Genomic DNA, 14,238 nt, shown 5'->3' on the forward strand with positions numbered 1-14,238 from the left:
ACAAGTGGGATTTAGGTTGATTCTCATCGGGTCGGATCTTGTTGGCTTATGACAGGAAGATATATCCTTTTGACCTGACTCAAGTTGAGTCAGGTCCACGTTAAAGTGTAGTCTTTTTTTTTTTTTGACATCGAAGAAATTGTGCATTAATGAAAAACGAAAGTACATCCTAACGTTAAAGTGTAGTCAAGTTCTGATCGTGTTTGGTTTTTCAGGTCGAATCTTGATAGTTTGAATTAGACTCAAATTGAGTTTTAAAAAGGTTTGTATTGCTCAAAATTGGGTTGTAGATTTTAAACTGAATATTTATATCAAATTGATTTCGATTTTGGTTAGATAATAGCTAGGTCGGATTAATTTGAAATCTTGTCAATTTAAGTTCATATCATTTCAATTTCGATTAACTTCTGAATCGAGGATTATCAAGTTTGATATCAAATAAGGACCATCTTGAAATTGAGCCATTATCGGGAATATTGAATCATTATAGAATCTATTTTAGACCATTCTTTATATTGAGTTATTATTTATTTTGTGTCATTACCGTCTTTATCAACTCCTTAGGTAATTCCTTAGATCAAATTTAATGTGTTACTAATACCAAATTTTAATACTAAACAAGATTTATGAAGACTTCAAAATCAAAAGTATTAAGCTGTAAATGTTTGCAAAGGATCATACTGGTGTAATGCATGTTTCACTTGAGAGAAATCAATGATGATAATACAATAATAACATTAAAAATAGATGTCGCAGAGCTTTTTAAACGTGTCTAAGCATCTTCTAGAACTGCTGGTGGCGGCTATGAATCTATGATGCGTGCCCGATTGTAGTGGTGACAGAAATAATTGGCGTTTGTGTTGAAGCCTGATTAAGGTATTGATTGTTAACTTAAAAGGGCCCATTTGCTGCATTTCCCTTTCCACTCATCTTTTTAATCATTTTCTTAATATAATGTTCTTAAATTTATGACGTCTTACTTTATACTTGTCATAATCTTACCACTAAACTATAAGTTATACTTGTGACAAAATGTTCCCAAAATTATTATCTCGAATAAAATAAACTTATAGTTAAATGATCTTATGTCGTAATTAATGTTATTGTGGAGAAGAGATTAGAAAAACATTTTAACTATTGTATCCAGGGTTTATTTTAATTAACATTTAGGTGTATTGTAATAGTATTGCTCTATATGTATCGATCAGACAGTCATATTAAAAGAGAGTAGCTAAAACTTTGTTCTCTTCACCAGAAATAATGATTTAGTCTTGCTGGGGTTTAAACATCGGCCCAAGCCCATCGCAGTTTGGTTAAATGACCACAATAAGGCAACTAGGGCCAAGGAAAGGAAAGGGGAAATATGGTATTTAAGGGACCAACCCAAGGCCTTTTATACCTATTCCAATTCATTTTCTTTATTGTATCTAACATATCTATTTTTAGGGTGCTAACTCAACAGTAGAGTATATTACTATTAGTACAATGAGTGATAGAAAGATCAAATGGTATAATTTGTTTGTTGGTAGCTTGAAAGATTATACATATGAAGTGGACCTAATCTATTAAATCGTGACTATACCCGTTATTCTTATATTCAATTTGAGCAAGAAGTTATTCTAATTGCATATTATAAGAAATTCGAACAACTGCCTCAAATAAGTATCTAGAAGCACTGTTTGTGGATCTCTCTACTCTCTTGCTTTCTGGTGCTCAGCCGACTAATTTAAGCATCGGTGAAGGTTCGCCAGGAGACCCGTGGACCTAATCTATTAAATCGTGACTATACCCGTTATTCTTATATTCAATTTGAGCAAGAAGTTATTCTAATTGCATATTATAAGAAATTCGAACAACTGCCTCAAATAAGTATCTAGAAGCACTGTTTGTGGATCTCTCTACTCTCTTGCTTTCTGGTGCTCAGCCGACTAATTTAAGCATCAGCGAAGGTTCGCCAGGAGAACCCCCCCCCCCCCCGATTAGTCTTCTTGCTTTGCAAGTGACGACCTATTTGGAGATACGATCCAATATTGAATTCACACCAATTAGCAAAGCCAACTCGCTAATCCCACTCAAATTACTATTTTTAGCAAATAAAAAGATTGTTTTATAAAAATTATTGCTCTTAATCTGAAACTTTGAATATTTTGATATTAAAAAAATGTGAATTCTAACACCATGAATAAAATAGTCCCTTTGCTGTTATTGGCTAAAGCCTATTCCATAGTAAAAAAAATTCCAAACCTTGATGGATGTGCAACATGGACAGTTATGTGAAAAAAGTAATTTACAACTTGCTCTGTTACTAGCAACTACAACTCTTTTATTTAAGACCACTGATTTGTAAAAAAATGGCACCTAACTAGAAGACAATAGGCGAGATTCAAAACTATTTAAAGGACATCGATCATACAACTTAGAGCCCATCCTACAATGTCAAACACCAATATTATGAGTCACAACTCACAATATCCAACTTAAACTTAGAAATTTCAAATATGGTCGACAACATGTATCTCCCTTCAATGGAGACAAGAATCCTTTCATTCTTTCCCAACATATCTCCCTAATTATCGAGTGTATGCAATAAGTATATGAAGCTCCTTCATGTGAAATAATAGTCACATTCAGTGACGGATCTAGGACTAAAAAACTAGGAGGCTAGGGACAAAATTGAACCCGTAAACCTCTAGCTAAAAAGTCAAATGGTTAACCATTAATCTACAACTTCTGATATCGATATTGTACATAGATAATGTAAAGGGGGGGGGGGGGATACCAGCCTGAACTCGGATTCACCCTTGTATCATTCTTAAAACTACTATTGCCGGATAAAAGGATCTAAGCTAATCTTTCATAAGAGCACCCGGGAGCTTAAATGGTCATATTGGCATGAAAATTTGATAAAAGGAAAAGAGGGAAGGCTCTTTGCAAAATGCAAGAAGGTAAGACATTATAGGAAAGCAAACGTTACACAGACTACCACTTTGTTTGGATAGGAGGAAACGAAGAGAAAGGGAAGGGAAAGCGAAGGGAATAAATTCTCTTATTTGGATAAGGGATTGGGGGAAGGAAGGGAGGAAGAGGGAATGATCTATTTTCTCTCCCTCTTTAATAAACATCATCCCTCCCAAATTGGAGAGATATGGAGGGAAATGGAGTTCCATCTTCTCCCTCCCTTTCTTTATCCTCGCCTTCCTCCTCTATCCCTCCCCTTCCTTTCCCTCCTATATTGCTATCCAAACAAACTGTAAGTTTCTGATGCAGAATTGGATTCGAAGAGATGTACGTTTTGCACAAATGCTATCACACTACAGCAGAGCAGCATCCTTAAAGGGGGGAATTTAGCTCATTCAACAAAGTCCAGAGGTCGAATTCTAACAAGACTTTTTAGGGGGGAACAACATTTTCCAACAACATTCCTCAACTTCAACAGTAGAGTGAAGAACCGTGACTTGAAGCTTAAAGCACCAAGAAATGAGATTGGATCCCTGAAAGACATAAGATTTATTCTTCCAATCCAATCTCCCTTGTCTTAACATGTTTCAGCTGAACTAAACTTATTAGAGCTCATCCAAACTTAGTATTAAATAGATCCTAACCCCCCCCCCCCTCCTTTCCTTTTTGGATGATTTTAGTGTTTGCGTCTAACTATTTGGTACATAATAAACCAAACTTTCCAGAGAATAGGTAAACAATTGAAGGATAATGTCTACCGGATCAGAAGGGAAATATCAGCCTCGAGCAATGATATAAAGCTAGTCACTTTACAGTTTACATAGTCAGATTTTGCAAAAGTTGAGATATGTAAAGTGCAAGAGAAATCTTATATGCAATCCAATCATTGGGGGTAATCAGGGTGAGATGATCATCTTTCCATTGTTTAGATTTCAATAGTACATGCAAGTATGCAACTACCTTTGAGCCATCACCAGAATTGGTTCATATACTGGTGCATTGATGCCTTTACCTGAATGATTAGATATCACTATCCAATCCTCGAGAAAAACCTATGAGCATTTAATGAAGAATATTACTATGAAATGTAATCTAGTGAAATCATCTGCATCTCGAGGGCATGGGAGACGGGACAAATTATATGTAAGAGTAAAGAAGTTTTGATGATCCTAATTCCTGACGAAGTTAAAGGTGAAATTGGAACATGAATGCAACAAGAAAATCATTGGGTTTGAGTATCTCCTTTTATCTACATGCTCATAATACCACTTGGATAAGAGCATGACTGGAAAGAACATCATATACTAAAATCACAAGCTGCATATTCATGATCCTAGATATGCAAAGCTTCGGACATATACATGACAATCAAACACAGACATAACTAATATATCTTGTGAGTTTACTTATATGAACTATATATTCTATGTCCACAATACATATAAGAAAATTGAGGAAGAATATATTGCTTAAACATTCTTCAAAGCTATGTTCAAAATCCCTCTACTTCCGGATAAAATGCCACCTATCTCTGCTTCCAATCGTCAAAACACATTGCCATAGAGGAATGATCATGATTGGAAAGAGAGGGAAATGCAGAGATGGGAGGCAATCTAACATTAGCCCATCAAAGAGCATATAGATTTATTGCAAATGCTAGACGAGCGTCAATAAGAAAGTAATAGAGAACTAGTGAGGAACGTTTAAAAAGTCGACAGATGGAAGATTGAACCTTTCTGGATGCTCACCACCAGCCATCCTCATCTTCTTAGACGAGGGGTCTGGTAAGCAAGGCTCAGAAGCAACTGCCCAGGAATCATTAGAGCTATCAGAGCCGAATGACACATCGATAACTCCATTCGGGCTACCAGGAACTGGAACCGATTTCCTTTTATTTGATAGCAATGCAATTTCCCCTGCTGTTGATTCAAGGATTAACTCACAACATTCATCAACCTTTTCCTGCCAAATTCAAAATCCGATGGCACACAATCAGGAACAAACTTTACACTCCTAGATAAAGATCAAGCGACGATTCGCATATGATCAGACTTTAGAATACAGCATACAGCCCACCTCAATTGAGAATAGTAATCGAAATCAAATACAGACTTCAATGTCAACTGTAAACCCAATTTTTAAAAACTATAGCCAATTCCATCTAATATAGCTTCCACTTTACTAAATATCAAGTATGGACAGTCTCAATTGCATCCCATAACAAACATTTAATCCAACAAATACAAAATTGCATAAAAATACTCACCTTATCAATTCCAAGAATATCCAATACTTGATTATGGTATTCATCCCCAATACAAGGCTCAAAACCATTAAAAACATGCAAAATTGTGGCAGTAGCCATTACAGAAGGAGGATAACGCAAAAACCTTGAATCTGGATAAGATAAAAACAAAAATCAGAAGATTTCACAAAACCCAAAATCAAAGCAGAAAAAACCCAACAAAGTTTACTAATTTCTTTCTTACCCCAAATAGTACATAAAAGGATCTTTTCACATCTCCGGAGAAATTCCCAACAAAGATAACCCTTTAAAGAAATCCTCCTTATAATATAATCCAGAAAAGAAAATGAAGTAACTGGATTCATCTTCCATTGAAGAGTAGAAAGCACCAAAATCTCCATTCTTTGAATCGTTTTAGCCTCAAAAACATACTTGCTATCTTCAACCTAAACATATAATCCAACCATTTATAACCCAAAAAAGGAAAGGATTAAAGCATAAAACAACCAAAAAAAGGAAAGAATTAAAACATAAAAAAGCAACATACTTGGAAATCTAGGAGAAGTGGAACATGGGTCTCTTCAAGTTTAGCAGCAATAGATAAACAAGCCACAGAAACAAGTTGGGTCATCCATTGTTTTTCTCTTTGTAATTGGAAGCTAAACATAAACCTATCAAAGTAATTAACAGCTAAAATTGCTGTATTTAAAGAGAAAGAGTAATGAGAATGAACTTTGAGCATCCAATCAATAGCTTCTGAACGAGATTTAGCTAAAGATGGGTTTGATTGGAGGGTTTTGAAGATGTGATTTTTATGAAAGTCTTCTTCTTTTGATAAAAGAGTTGGTAGTTCATCATTTTCCCAGTACAAATCTTGCTCAGAAAATAACAATTTGGGAACTTGGGTATGTTTATTAACAAAATTAATCATGTCATTTTTATAAGTAGTAATGTTATCATAATTACTTTCTTCAAAGGAAGAGTAATTATCATCATCATCATCATCAACATCATCATCATCTTCCAAGTGTTTTTCCTGGCAGTAAAGAACATCATCAATGGAGAATGACTGAGCACCCATCTTTTGTTCTTATTCTTGAAAAGAAGAAAGATGTTATTTTTTTTTTTTGGTTTTTATGTTATGTGTTTATGGTTCATAGTTGGTCAAGGAAAGATAATGGAGGAAAAGAAGAAAAGAGACACATTGGCCTATAGAGAAGATGAAAGGGTTAGTGTCATAGTGTGTGTGTATGTATGTGTTTAATTTGAGGTTTTAGTTTATGGGTGTGACAGTGTTCAGGCCATTGCATTGGCAAATTGCAAAAGTGAGAGTATGTTTTGGTGTAAAAATGACATTGGATTTGGAAGGAAGGCCTAGTAGTAGTGTTGATGTTGTGTTACTTGTGTAGTGTAGTAGTGTATCGTGTATCAGACCTGAAACGTGGGTCATCCACCACTAATGACTGACACGTGACATCTGTAGTTGCTTTGGAGTATTCAGTTTGGGTCCATTTGGTTGTGTATTTAGATAGATGTAATAGACACTGATTTTAACTTTCTACTAGTAATTTGGATCAGTTGAATTCTCCATCATGCAAAATACTTGCTTCAACCAAGTGATCTTGGCATAGTAGTTGCTTACTTTATCCCTTAACTAATTGGTCGAGAGTTCGATTCTCAACCTTTAAAAATGGAAAGAGATTATTGGCCAGCACTTTACCCTTAAGTGGAGCACCCGAAACGAAGGGATTAATCACTATTATCAGCAGTAGGTACCTTGGTTATTCACCAAAAAAAAAAAACTTTCTCCATCCTCGATAAATTGGAGTATCAAGTTAGGTTTGATCATGCATACAAATATTGGAGTTGTTAAGGTTCTTGGTAAATAATGATATCTTCGTTTTTTAAATATGTGCTATATATCTCTATGAAAAGTGTTTCTCAGAATTTGTAACATTTTTTATTTTCGTTAAGTTTCACTACAAGGAGATGTTACTTTATAATTAATAACGTGAGTCATGTTTCATTATATTTCTCCTCCTTGGTTCATGTGTTATTTTCATTTGTTGTAAGTAATAAGAAATAAAGAATTGAAAAATAAGAACTAGAAAAAGAATTGCTTTAGATATAAGACATTATTGTGATCATTTTCATATTGTCTTTTTTATGTCACACTTATTTGTTGATAGAATATAAGTATTTCAAATGTTTTTGTCCTTCCTTTCAAAAAAAAAAAAAATGTTTATATTCCTTATATTCCTTTTATTGTGATGATTGACTTTCATCTTTCTCAAAAAGATACACTTGTAGTGATAATGAAACTAAAATTAATTGCTTAAGTGATTCCAATGAGATGATAATTCAAAAGCAGTGTAGATATTCCTCAACGAAACGAGGTATGAATAGAAAACACCAACATATTATGCATGTTACCTACAATTCCAAGGTAACTTACCTCTTTATTTTTGGGGAGTGTTTGCTAGTTTGTTGTTCATGTAATTATTCGCATACCCTCTATCATATTGTGCACAAAAACTCTAAAAAAAATTTACATGTTTTTGACTCTCTACGTTGAAAAGGTCATTACCTAATACTTCCTCCATTTCTCAATAAGTACATTTTGATTCTATTTGAATTAATACAACAAAAACACATACATTTCTCATATTTCTCTATTAACACCCATTGATCATTAATTTCGTTTAAAATTTACAAGAGCCAAAAAAGATGGAAACAAATATTTAGAATTCAACATAAAACACAAAATTTAAATATGGAACCCCACCCGTGAACCCCCTGGCCCAGAAGGCTAGAACCAGTCTCACTCCGGATCAGTTCATGTCTGGTTCACCATTCCGAAGCCCACGCCTGACCCGCCTGGTGGCCCTTGTGTTCACGAAACTCATGGCCAGCTCTACTTACAAGGCACCACTTTTGCTGGAAGCTCGTTGGCAAAATCACATAAACACTTGACAAAATGGACAAAAACTTAAGAATACCTAAAACCATATTCCTCCTAATATGTACATTAATTGCATCAGAGAAAAATCATTGTGTTCGATACATTCACATATCCACATCCTTCCTAAAAGTGGGTCCAATAAACTTGAAATCTACAAGCAGTCTGACGACTTCCAGTGTCAACTTTGCAGAACCCATGACCCATCACAGGATTGATGGAAGTCAACAAAACGCTCTTTGGATGACTTTCTCACTCAACAATTACATAAACAGCTACTGACAGTCGAGAAATATTATCTACCATAACAGTGGCTACAAGCAGGCTGTATTACCAGCAATAAAAGGGAAACTTAACGACCGACCAAACGGAAAATTGGTTGAAACCTCCCTTGTTACAGCATTAGTCATCAGGTTCAGACAGCAAAAACTGTTTGTGCCAAGACGCCTTGAACCATTAACCACTGCTACGTTTAAAATGTTCCCGTATAAATCTTTCAGCATAAGAGGGGTATTTTTTCCGAATATACTCCCGTAGACATTTCTGGTAAGAGAAGTCAATCCATCCACCATCTGTTCTTACAACAAACAGACACCTTGATTGTCTAAATTGGGGATGTCGGTCAACCTTTCATCAACAAAAGTGTAAATCAGGTGAAAATAACAAGCATCTACTAAATCATTTGAGTACGAAAACTTATCAACAATATGCTGAGGTAATTGACTCTTACCATAATTGAATCCAGTCCACATCCAATTTTATCTTCACAATGAGGATGGTAAGCAAGCAGTCTCTGCATAACAGCTTTCTCATCATCAGGCATAAGGCGTTGCCCATCCATGTACCTGCCAAATCCAATACAAGATGTGAGCCAAGGTACAATACCCAGATCCATGAAGATCAAATGGCTTCATGCAAGTTCTCAGGACTCTATGCACTAATGTCATTTTCATGCTACACTGCAACATCCCCCTAGGCCAAGAAAAGCTTGTAGTAATAACCAAAGTCATTAGCCTGACAAGCTACACTACTTTAGAAGTGTTGAGCTCTTTGGAACTTCTTGATATGTTCATACTATCTTTCAAGGATACTAATTAGATATGCATATTTAAGGTATACTGCATGACAATTAGTATATTTTTGCATAGTTGTTGTCGAGCTATACAAGATTCCATGTCCAAATTATATAGTTGCTGTTCTTCATCAATTGTAGGAAGTGTCTGTACCCGTATGACTGTTGACTAGCAGTCTAGCACCGGTACCAGAATTATCTCAAAAGTAGCATCTATATACTTATTTGAAGCTAAAAACTGAAAGTCAAACAGGATAGAAGCTGAATCTTTGTTGTCCTTGTGTAAGAATGAAAGTACCTAGCCATTTGAGAGGTATCCAACTACTTTAATAAAGAGGTCATGCAGCACAGGTTTCAGCCTCAGGGAAACAGCATGGTGAGGACATCACAAAATATTAAAACCGGATGATGAAAAAGGAACACGTGAACTTAAAGGCAAACAGAACAGGTTCCTATCAGACCAGTAATACGGTGCCCTAACTAAGATGCCGGGACTAATGGTTCCATCAATCATGTTCCAGATGCAAACTAGAAAAATTCCAAGATAAAAGAGATTTATCAGGTGGGTGTATAAACATTGAAAGATAAGATATATGAGACAGGGCCGATACGATTACTAAAAAGCCCTAACAATCCAAGAATGATGTGAGAGAATCATAATCTATGTTTCAAACAACGATAAGGAAGCTGCAAGAAAAGCAGGTGGTAGATAAGCAAGATATGATAATATTAAAATCAATGCTGCTCAAGGATTTAAGTGATCCACTTTAGTTAGGAAGTCTCTTTTACTTCGAGAATATGACTTCCAGTAGGAGATAAGCCAGGAATCATTCGACATGGAAAAGGACTTTGAGCTTGAAACCTCTTCTCTTTAACAATGTGGCCTTATGTAGGACTTTGTATCACTATAGGATTCTTGCATCTCACTTAGTTAAAAAAAAGCCTGTTATTCTAGTTTCACCTTGATGATGTAGTAATGTTTCTCCCTATTTTCTATACTAATTATTTTTTGTAGTTCTATTTGAACTCTTACATCTAAATTTGATCAACTTGATTAAGCAGAACTTCAATTAACCCATGGATTTTCTCTAAAGCCATTTGGGTCAATTTTGCTACATGATTCAGATCAAATCAAACAGACTAAATCAATATTTGCTCGAAATGAGCGAATTCCGGCACCTTAGCGGGAATTTCACCCACATGGCCACATCCGATCCCCAATCCCCAATTCCGGCACCTTAGCGGGAATTTTGTAGTAAAGATCTATCACAAGACATTCTCCAATATATTGAATTTCAGTACTAAAATGGGATCCCATACTACCATACGAGTGTAAACACTAACATCCTATTTCTAAGATATGATCCGTAACTAATATACAAGAGATTAGAGAATCAATAGGTAAGCTATATTGTGCATACATGCATGCGCGCAAGCACCTGCACAAAGATCGACATTCCATAAATTTCAATTCTTGCTTCTTCTAGTATCTCTTATGATTTTGACTTCAATATCTACTAGCTGGAGCCAAAAATTGGAGAGACTATTGGTCAAGACTTGATAGTTCAAACTTCAAGTGATGCAAAGTTGCATCACCACCATTAAGGTATGTCGAAGCTATTGCATGTTGCATCTCATGATCTCATTCAGCTACAATTTTTTGTTTCTCAAACTCCAGCATCTCATGAACATACAGATAGACTCTAGTCAGAAGAAACAACTTCATTAAGAAGCATTGTCATAAACTCAAGTAAAATTTATCAAACACAATAAAGCTCAACTACTATAATTTAATGGTTCCTCCAACAACAGAATGCCCAGCATTCAAGTCGTCTTCGATAGAAGCTCAATTGTTATACTGGGAATAATCAATTGCCTTCTTTCATCAACCTATCCTCCTGTCCACTTATTCCTCTTAAATATCCTCAGATAAACAGCTATATCAAGCTAATGAGCAAGCTCTAAGTAATATGACAGAGGAAAATTTCTTTGCAAAGACCTTGAGTTCTCCTTTCCAGGGTCCTTCTAATCATATCTATTTTCTCCAAACTTTTCACATAAGCTCATAAATTGATATTCTATTCAATAGATGTAGAGGCTCTCCATTACATCTAGAATCTGCAAGTTCTTTCCATGAATGACAGGTAGCAACTGAGGTTTCATAATGAGACGTGAGAGTTCTAGCATACTCAAGTCACAATTCATATCTAGCTACCTTTCAAAGACAAGGCAGTAGTATCCTAATCTAATGCCCAAAGTAATCTAATGATACCTATTGTTACTAAGGTATAGTATAAGCCATAACCAAATATACTGATCATTAAAGAGCCAACTCAGAGGTGGAGAGGGGGGGGGGGTTCCTTCAGTAAATAAATGAAACTAGTCCCTCCAATCTATTAACTTTCACTAAAACATCCTCAAATGGCCACTAACATGAGGGTACTTAGCAAGATCTAGATAACTGACAGTCACAGGAAAATCATCAACTTCCTGTCTGAAAAGCCAACCATTACCCATTAATGATCAATCAACGACATATTCAATTTCATTTCCATGACTTATTTGGTTGTGATCCACATAAACGAAGGCTTTTAATCGTAATTTCAAAGGCGAGTTTAGGATCTACAAGGTCTAAACCAAAATCCACTTTGGAGCTTAAGAACTTAGAACATCAAGAGAGCAAAACCCTCCACTCATGACATACACACAGACCCTATGTTCTGTTATACATGTAACTCATCAAATTACATTTACTATTCACTATTTGTACAAGATAGCAACAACAACCACGTACACAAAAAAACCATTGTAGCACTTATTACGAGATTAATCCAGTACCATAGTAGCAACAGATCATATATTTCTGCTATACATGTAATATAACTAACCCATCTATCAGAAGATAATTAGTCCATATTACATTTGCTATTCAGTATTCGTACAAGATAGCAACAGCAATTACAAATACCGAAAAACCACATTAATACTTGTTAGGAGACTACGCCAGTAGCATAATATGATTAGTGGCAAATAACAGACTGAGAAGGTGTTTGGTATAGAAAAAATTGATGTAGGAAACGGATTCAAATAAGTGTTTCCATTTCTAATTGTTTGGTATGAGTGTCAAGTCACAAATACCATTTCCAGAGGGATTCATAATCCCTCATTTGTTACCCTTATCAAACTAGTCGAAACAAATCACGTTTTCTTCCTCAATCATAAACCTTTCAATTGTTTCCATTCCACTAGGATACCAAACAACTATTAAGGGTAACAATTATTATTTCCATTTCCCCTCCTTATCCAAATCCTTTCCATTTCGTTTCCATTCCTCATACCAAACGCCCCCTGCAAACTTATTTGTTAACTACTTAGGCTCCGTTCTTTTGGACTGAAGAAATTCAGCTTAGCTGAGTTCACTTCAAACAATTTCAGTTCACTTCACACAAATTCAGTTCAGTTCAGACAAATTCAGTTCAGTTCAGTTAATTTCCTCTGGCAGTTCAGTATAATTCATTTAGACAAGTTAAGTTAAGTTCAGTTCCGACAAATTAAGTTGAGTCCAAAAGAACATAGTCTTACTATACAATAAATCAAAAACAGAAAAATATAGCATAAAACAAAAAACGAAGGGTAATTAATAGGTGGAGAGAAGAAAGACCTATCAGAGTGGATAATATCTTTGGCAAGAAGAGTAATAGGCTCAATATCCCTTAAAATTTGATCTTCTTTATCTTTCCATTTACGATAATTAGCATCATCAATCCTATCAAACAACTTAGGAGGTTGTTTAACCCTCAACAATTGAGTTGCCGATGACAATACATCTTCCTCGGACGTTGTCAGTCCAGAAGAGGCTGATGAGCAGAGAGGATGCGGTCGAGGCGCAAACAAATTGAGTGTGAGTCGATGGTGGTTGTGAAGGCGGAGACGGAGGCGAAGAAGAGGCATGCCTCGCACAAGTGGAGGCGCAGCCATGCAGTTTAGACTTTTAGTTTCTGATAAGAGAGAGAGAGTGAGATATAGAGGAGTTTTGGTTTGTCGTTTTGGACGCAAGGAGATTTTATGAGTTGTGAGTAAATCAATGTTTGGGTCGAGGATGGAGTGGAGCTCGTCGGATTTTTGGTCCTACTACTTATCCTGTGAGTGAGAGAGATAGAGAGAGAGACCGTCTCTTCTAAAGATGGCACTAGGTTGGGTCGGTATGGTGCCCAGCTTGTTTTGGTTCGGGATGGTCTGACCTAGCATAAGCTCACTCGAAACAATTTTCGGCTCTTATGGTCGTATAGAGGTGATCATGGGTTGCGTCAGGCCAGGCCACGTCTAAAAAAATTTGCCCGTTGGTCCGGTCGAGTCAGGCCAAAATTTTGTGCCCAAAGCAAAAAAAAAAAAAAAAAAAGGGTCGGGTCAAAAAATTCTGCCCAAAATCGGGCCGGGCCAAAATGACCAGCTCTAAGTTCGTAGTGATGTTATATTTGTACTTTTATGCACTTGCAAGAGTGACTCTGGCTATATATTAATATTAGAAAAGTGAATTTTAGAAAAATAGGGAGAATCTAGAAAAGTACATGTTACCTTTAGAGGATTAAGGTAGAATTTATGTTGAATTTGATGGATTAGAAATTTAATCCTTTTGGAGAATTGATGATTTTAGAAACAAAAAATTCAAGGAAGAACTGAAGGAGTTAAAGAGTCGTGAACAGTGAATTCGTGAAAGTTTATACTGCAAAAGATGAAAATTTAAAAAGATATCTAATTTAGGGAGGGAAGGAGGTAGTAATTAAGGGAAATTAAAAGAAGAAAAGGAGGAAGTTTAAGAGGTGTAGAAAGTGAAGTAAAAATGAGATTTTGGGAGATCAGGTTGGTTACAACAGTAGATCTGGATAAAATTTAATGATTAGTTGATTACCGTAATTTGATCCTCCGACCTCATAAAAATTATATCTATATATCCTACTTTACCACTAGAGCAAGAGCATTCATATGATATAAAACCTAATTTAA

The 14,238-nt window shown here is 35.6% G+C and overlaps 2 protein-coding genes across 2 annotated transcripts; both read right to left on the bottom strand.

The window, feature by feature from the left end:
• Positions 1 to 4,244: 4,244 nt before the first annotated feature.
• On the bottom strand, positions 4,245 to 6,597 carry LOC104902497 (cyclin-D3-3). The gene is made up of 4 exons (XM_010690286.4): positions 5,751 to 6,597; positions 5,448 to 5,649; positions 5,225 to 5,355; positions 4,245 to 4,920 (listed from the first exon to the last, which is right to left on the bottom strand). The coding sequence occupies exons 1-4, from the start codon at positions 6,282 to 6,284 to the stop codon at positions 4,648 to 4,650; spliced, it is 1,140 nt and encodes a 379-aa protein (XP_010688588.2). The 5' UTR covers positions 6,285 to 6,597; the 3' UTR covers positions 4,245 to 4,647.
• Positions 6,598 to 8,199: 1,602 nt separating this feature from the next.
• LOC104902489 (protein DCL, chloroplastic) lies at positions 8,200 to 13,358 on the bottom strand. Its single transcript, XM_010690278.4, has 3 exons — positions 12,896 to 13,358; positions 8,893 to 9,007; positions 8,200 to 8,789 (listed from the first exon to the last, which is right to left on the bottom strand). The coding sequence occupies exons 1-3, from the start codon at positions 13,210 to 13,212 to the stop codon at positions 8,619 to 8,621; spliced, it is 603 nt and encodes a 200-aa protein (XP_010688580.1). The 5' UTR covers positions 13,213 to 13,358; the 3' UTR covers positions 8,200 to 8,618.
• Between the last annotated feature and the right edge of the window lie 880 nt (positions 13,359 to 14,238).

Source organism: Beta vulgaris, chromosome 1, assembly GCF_026745355.1.
Source record: "Beta vulgaris subsp. vulgaris cultivar EL10 chromosome 1, EL10.2, whole genome shotgun sequence".
NCBI classification, from domain to species: Eukaryota; Viridiplantae; Streptophyta; class Magnoliopsida; order Caryophyllales; family Amaranthaceae; genus Beta; species Beta vulgaris.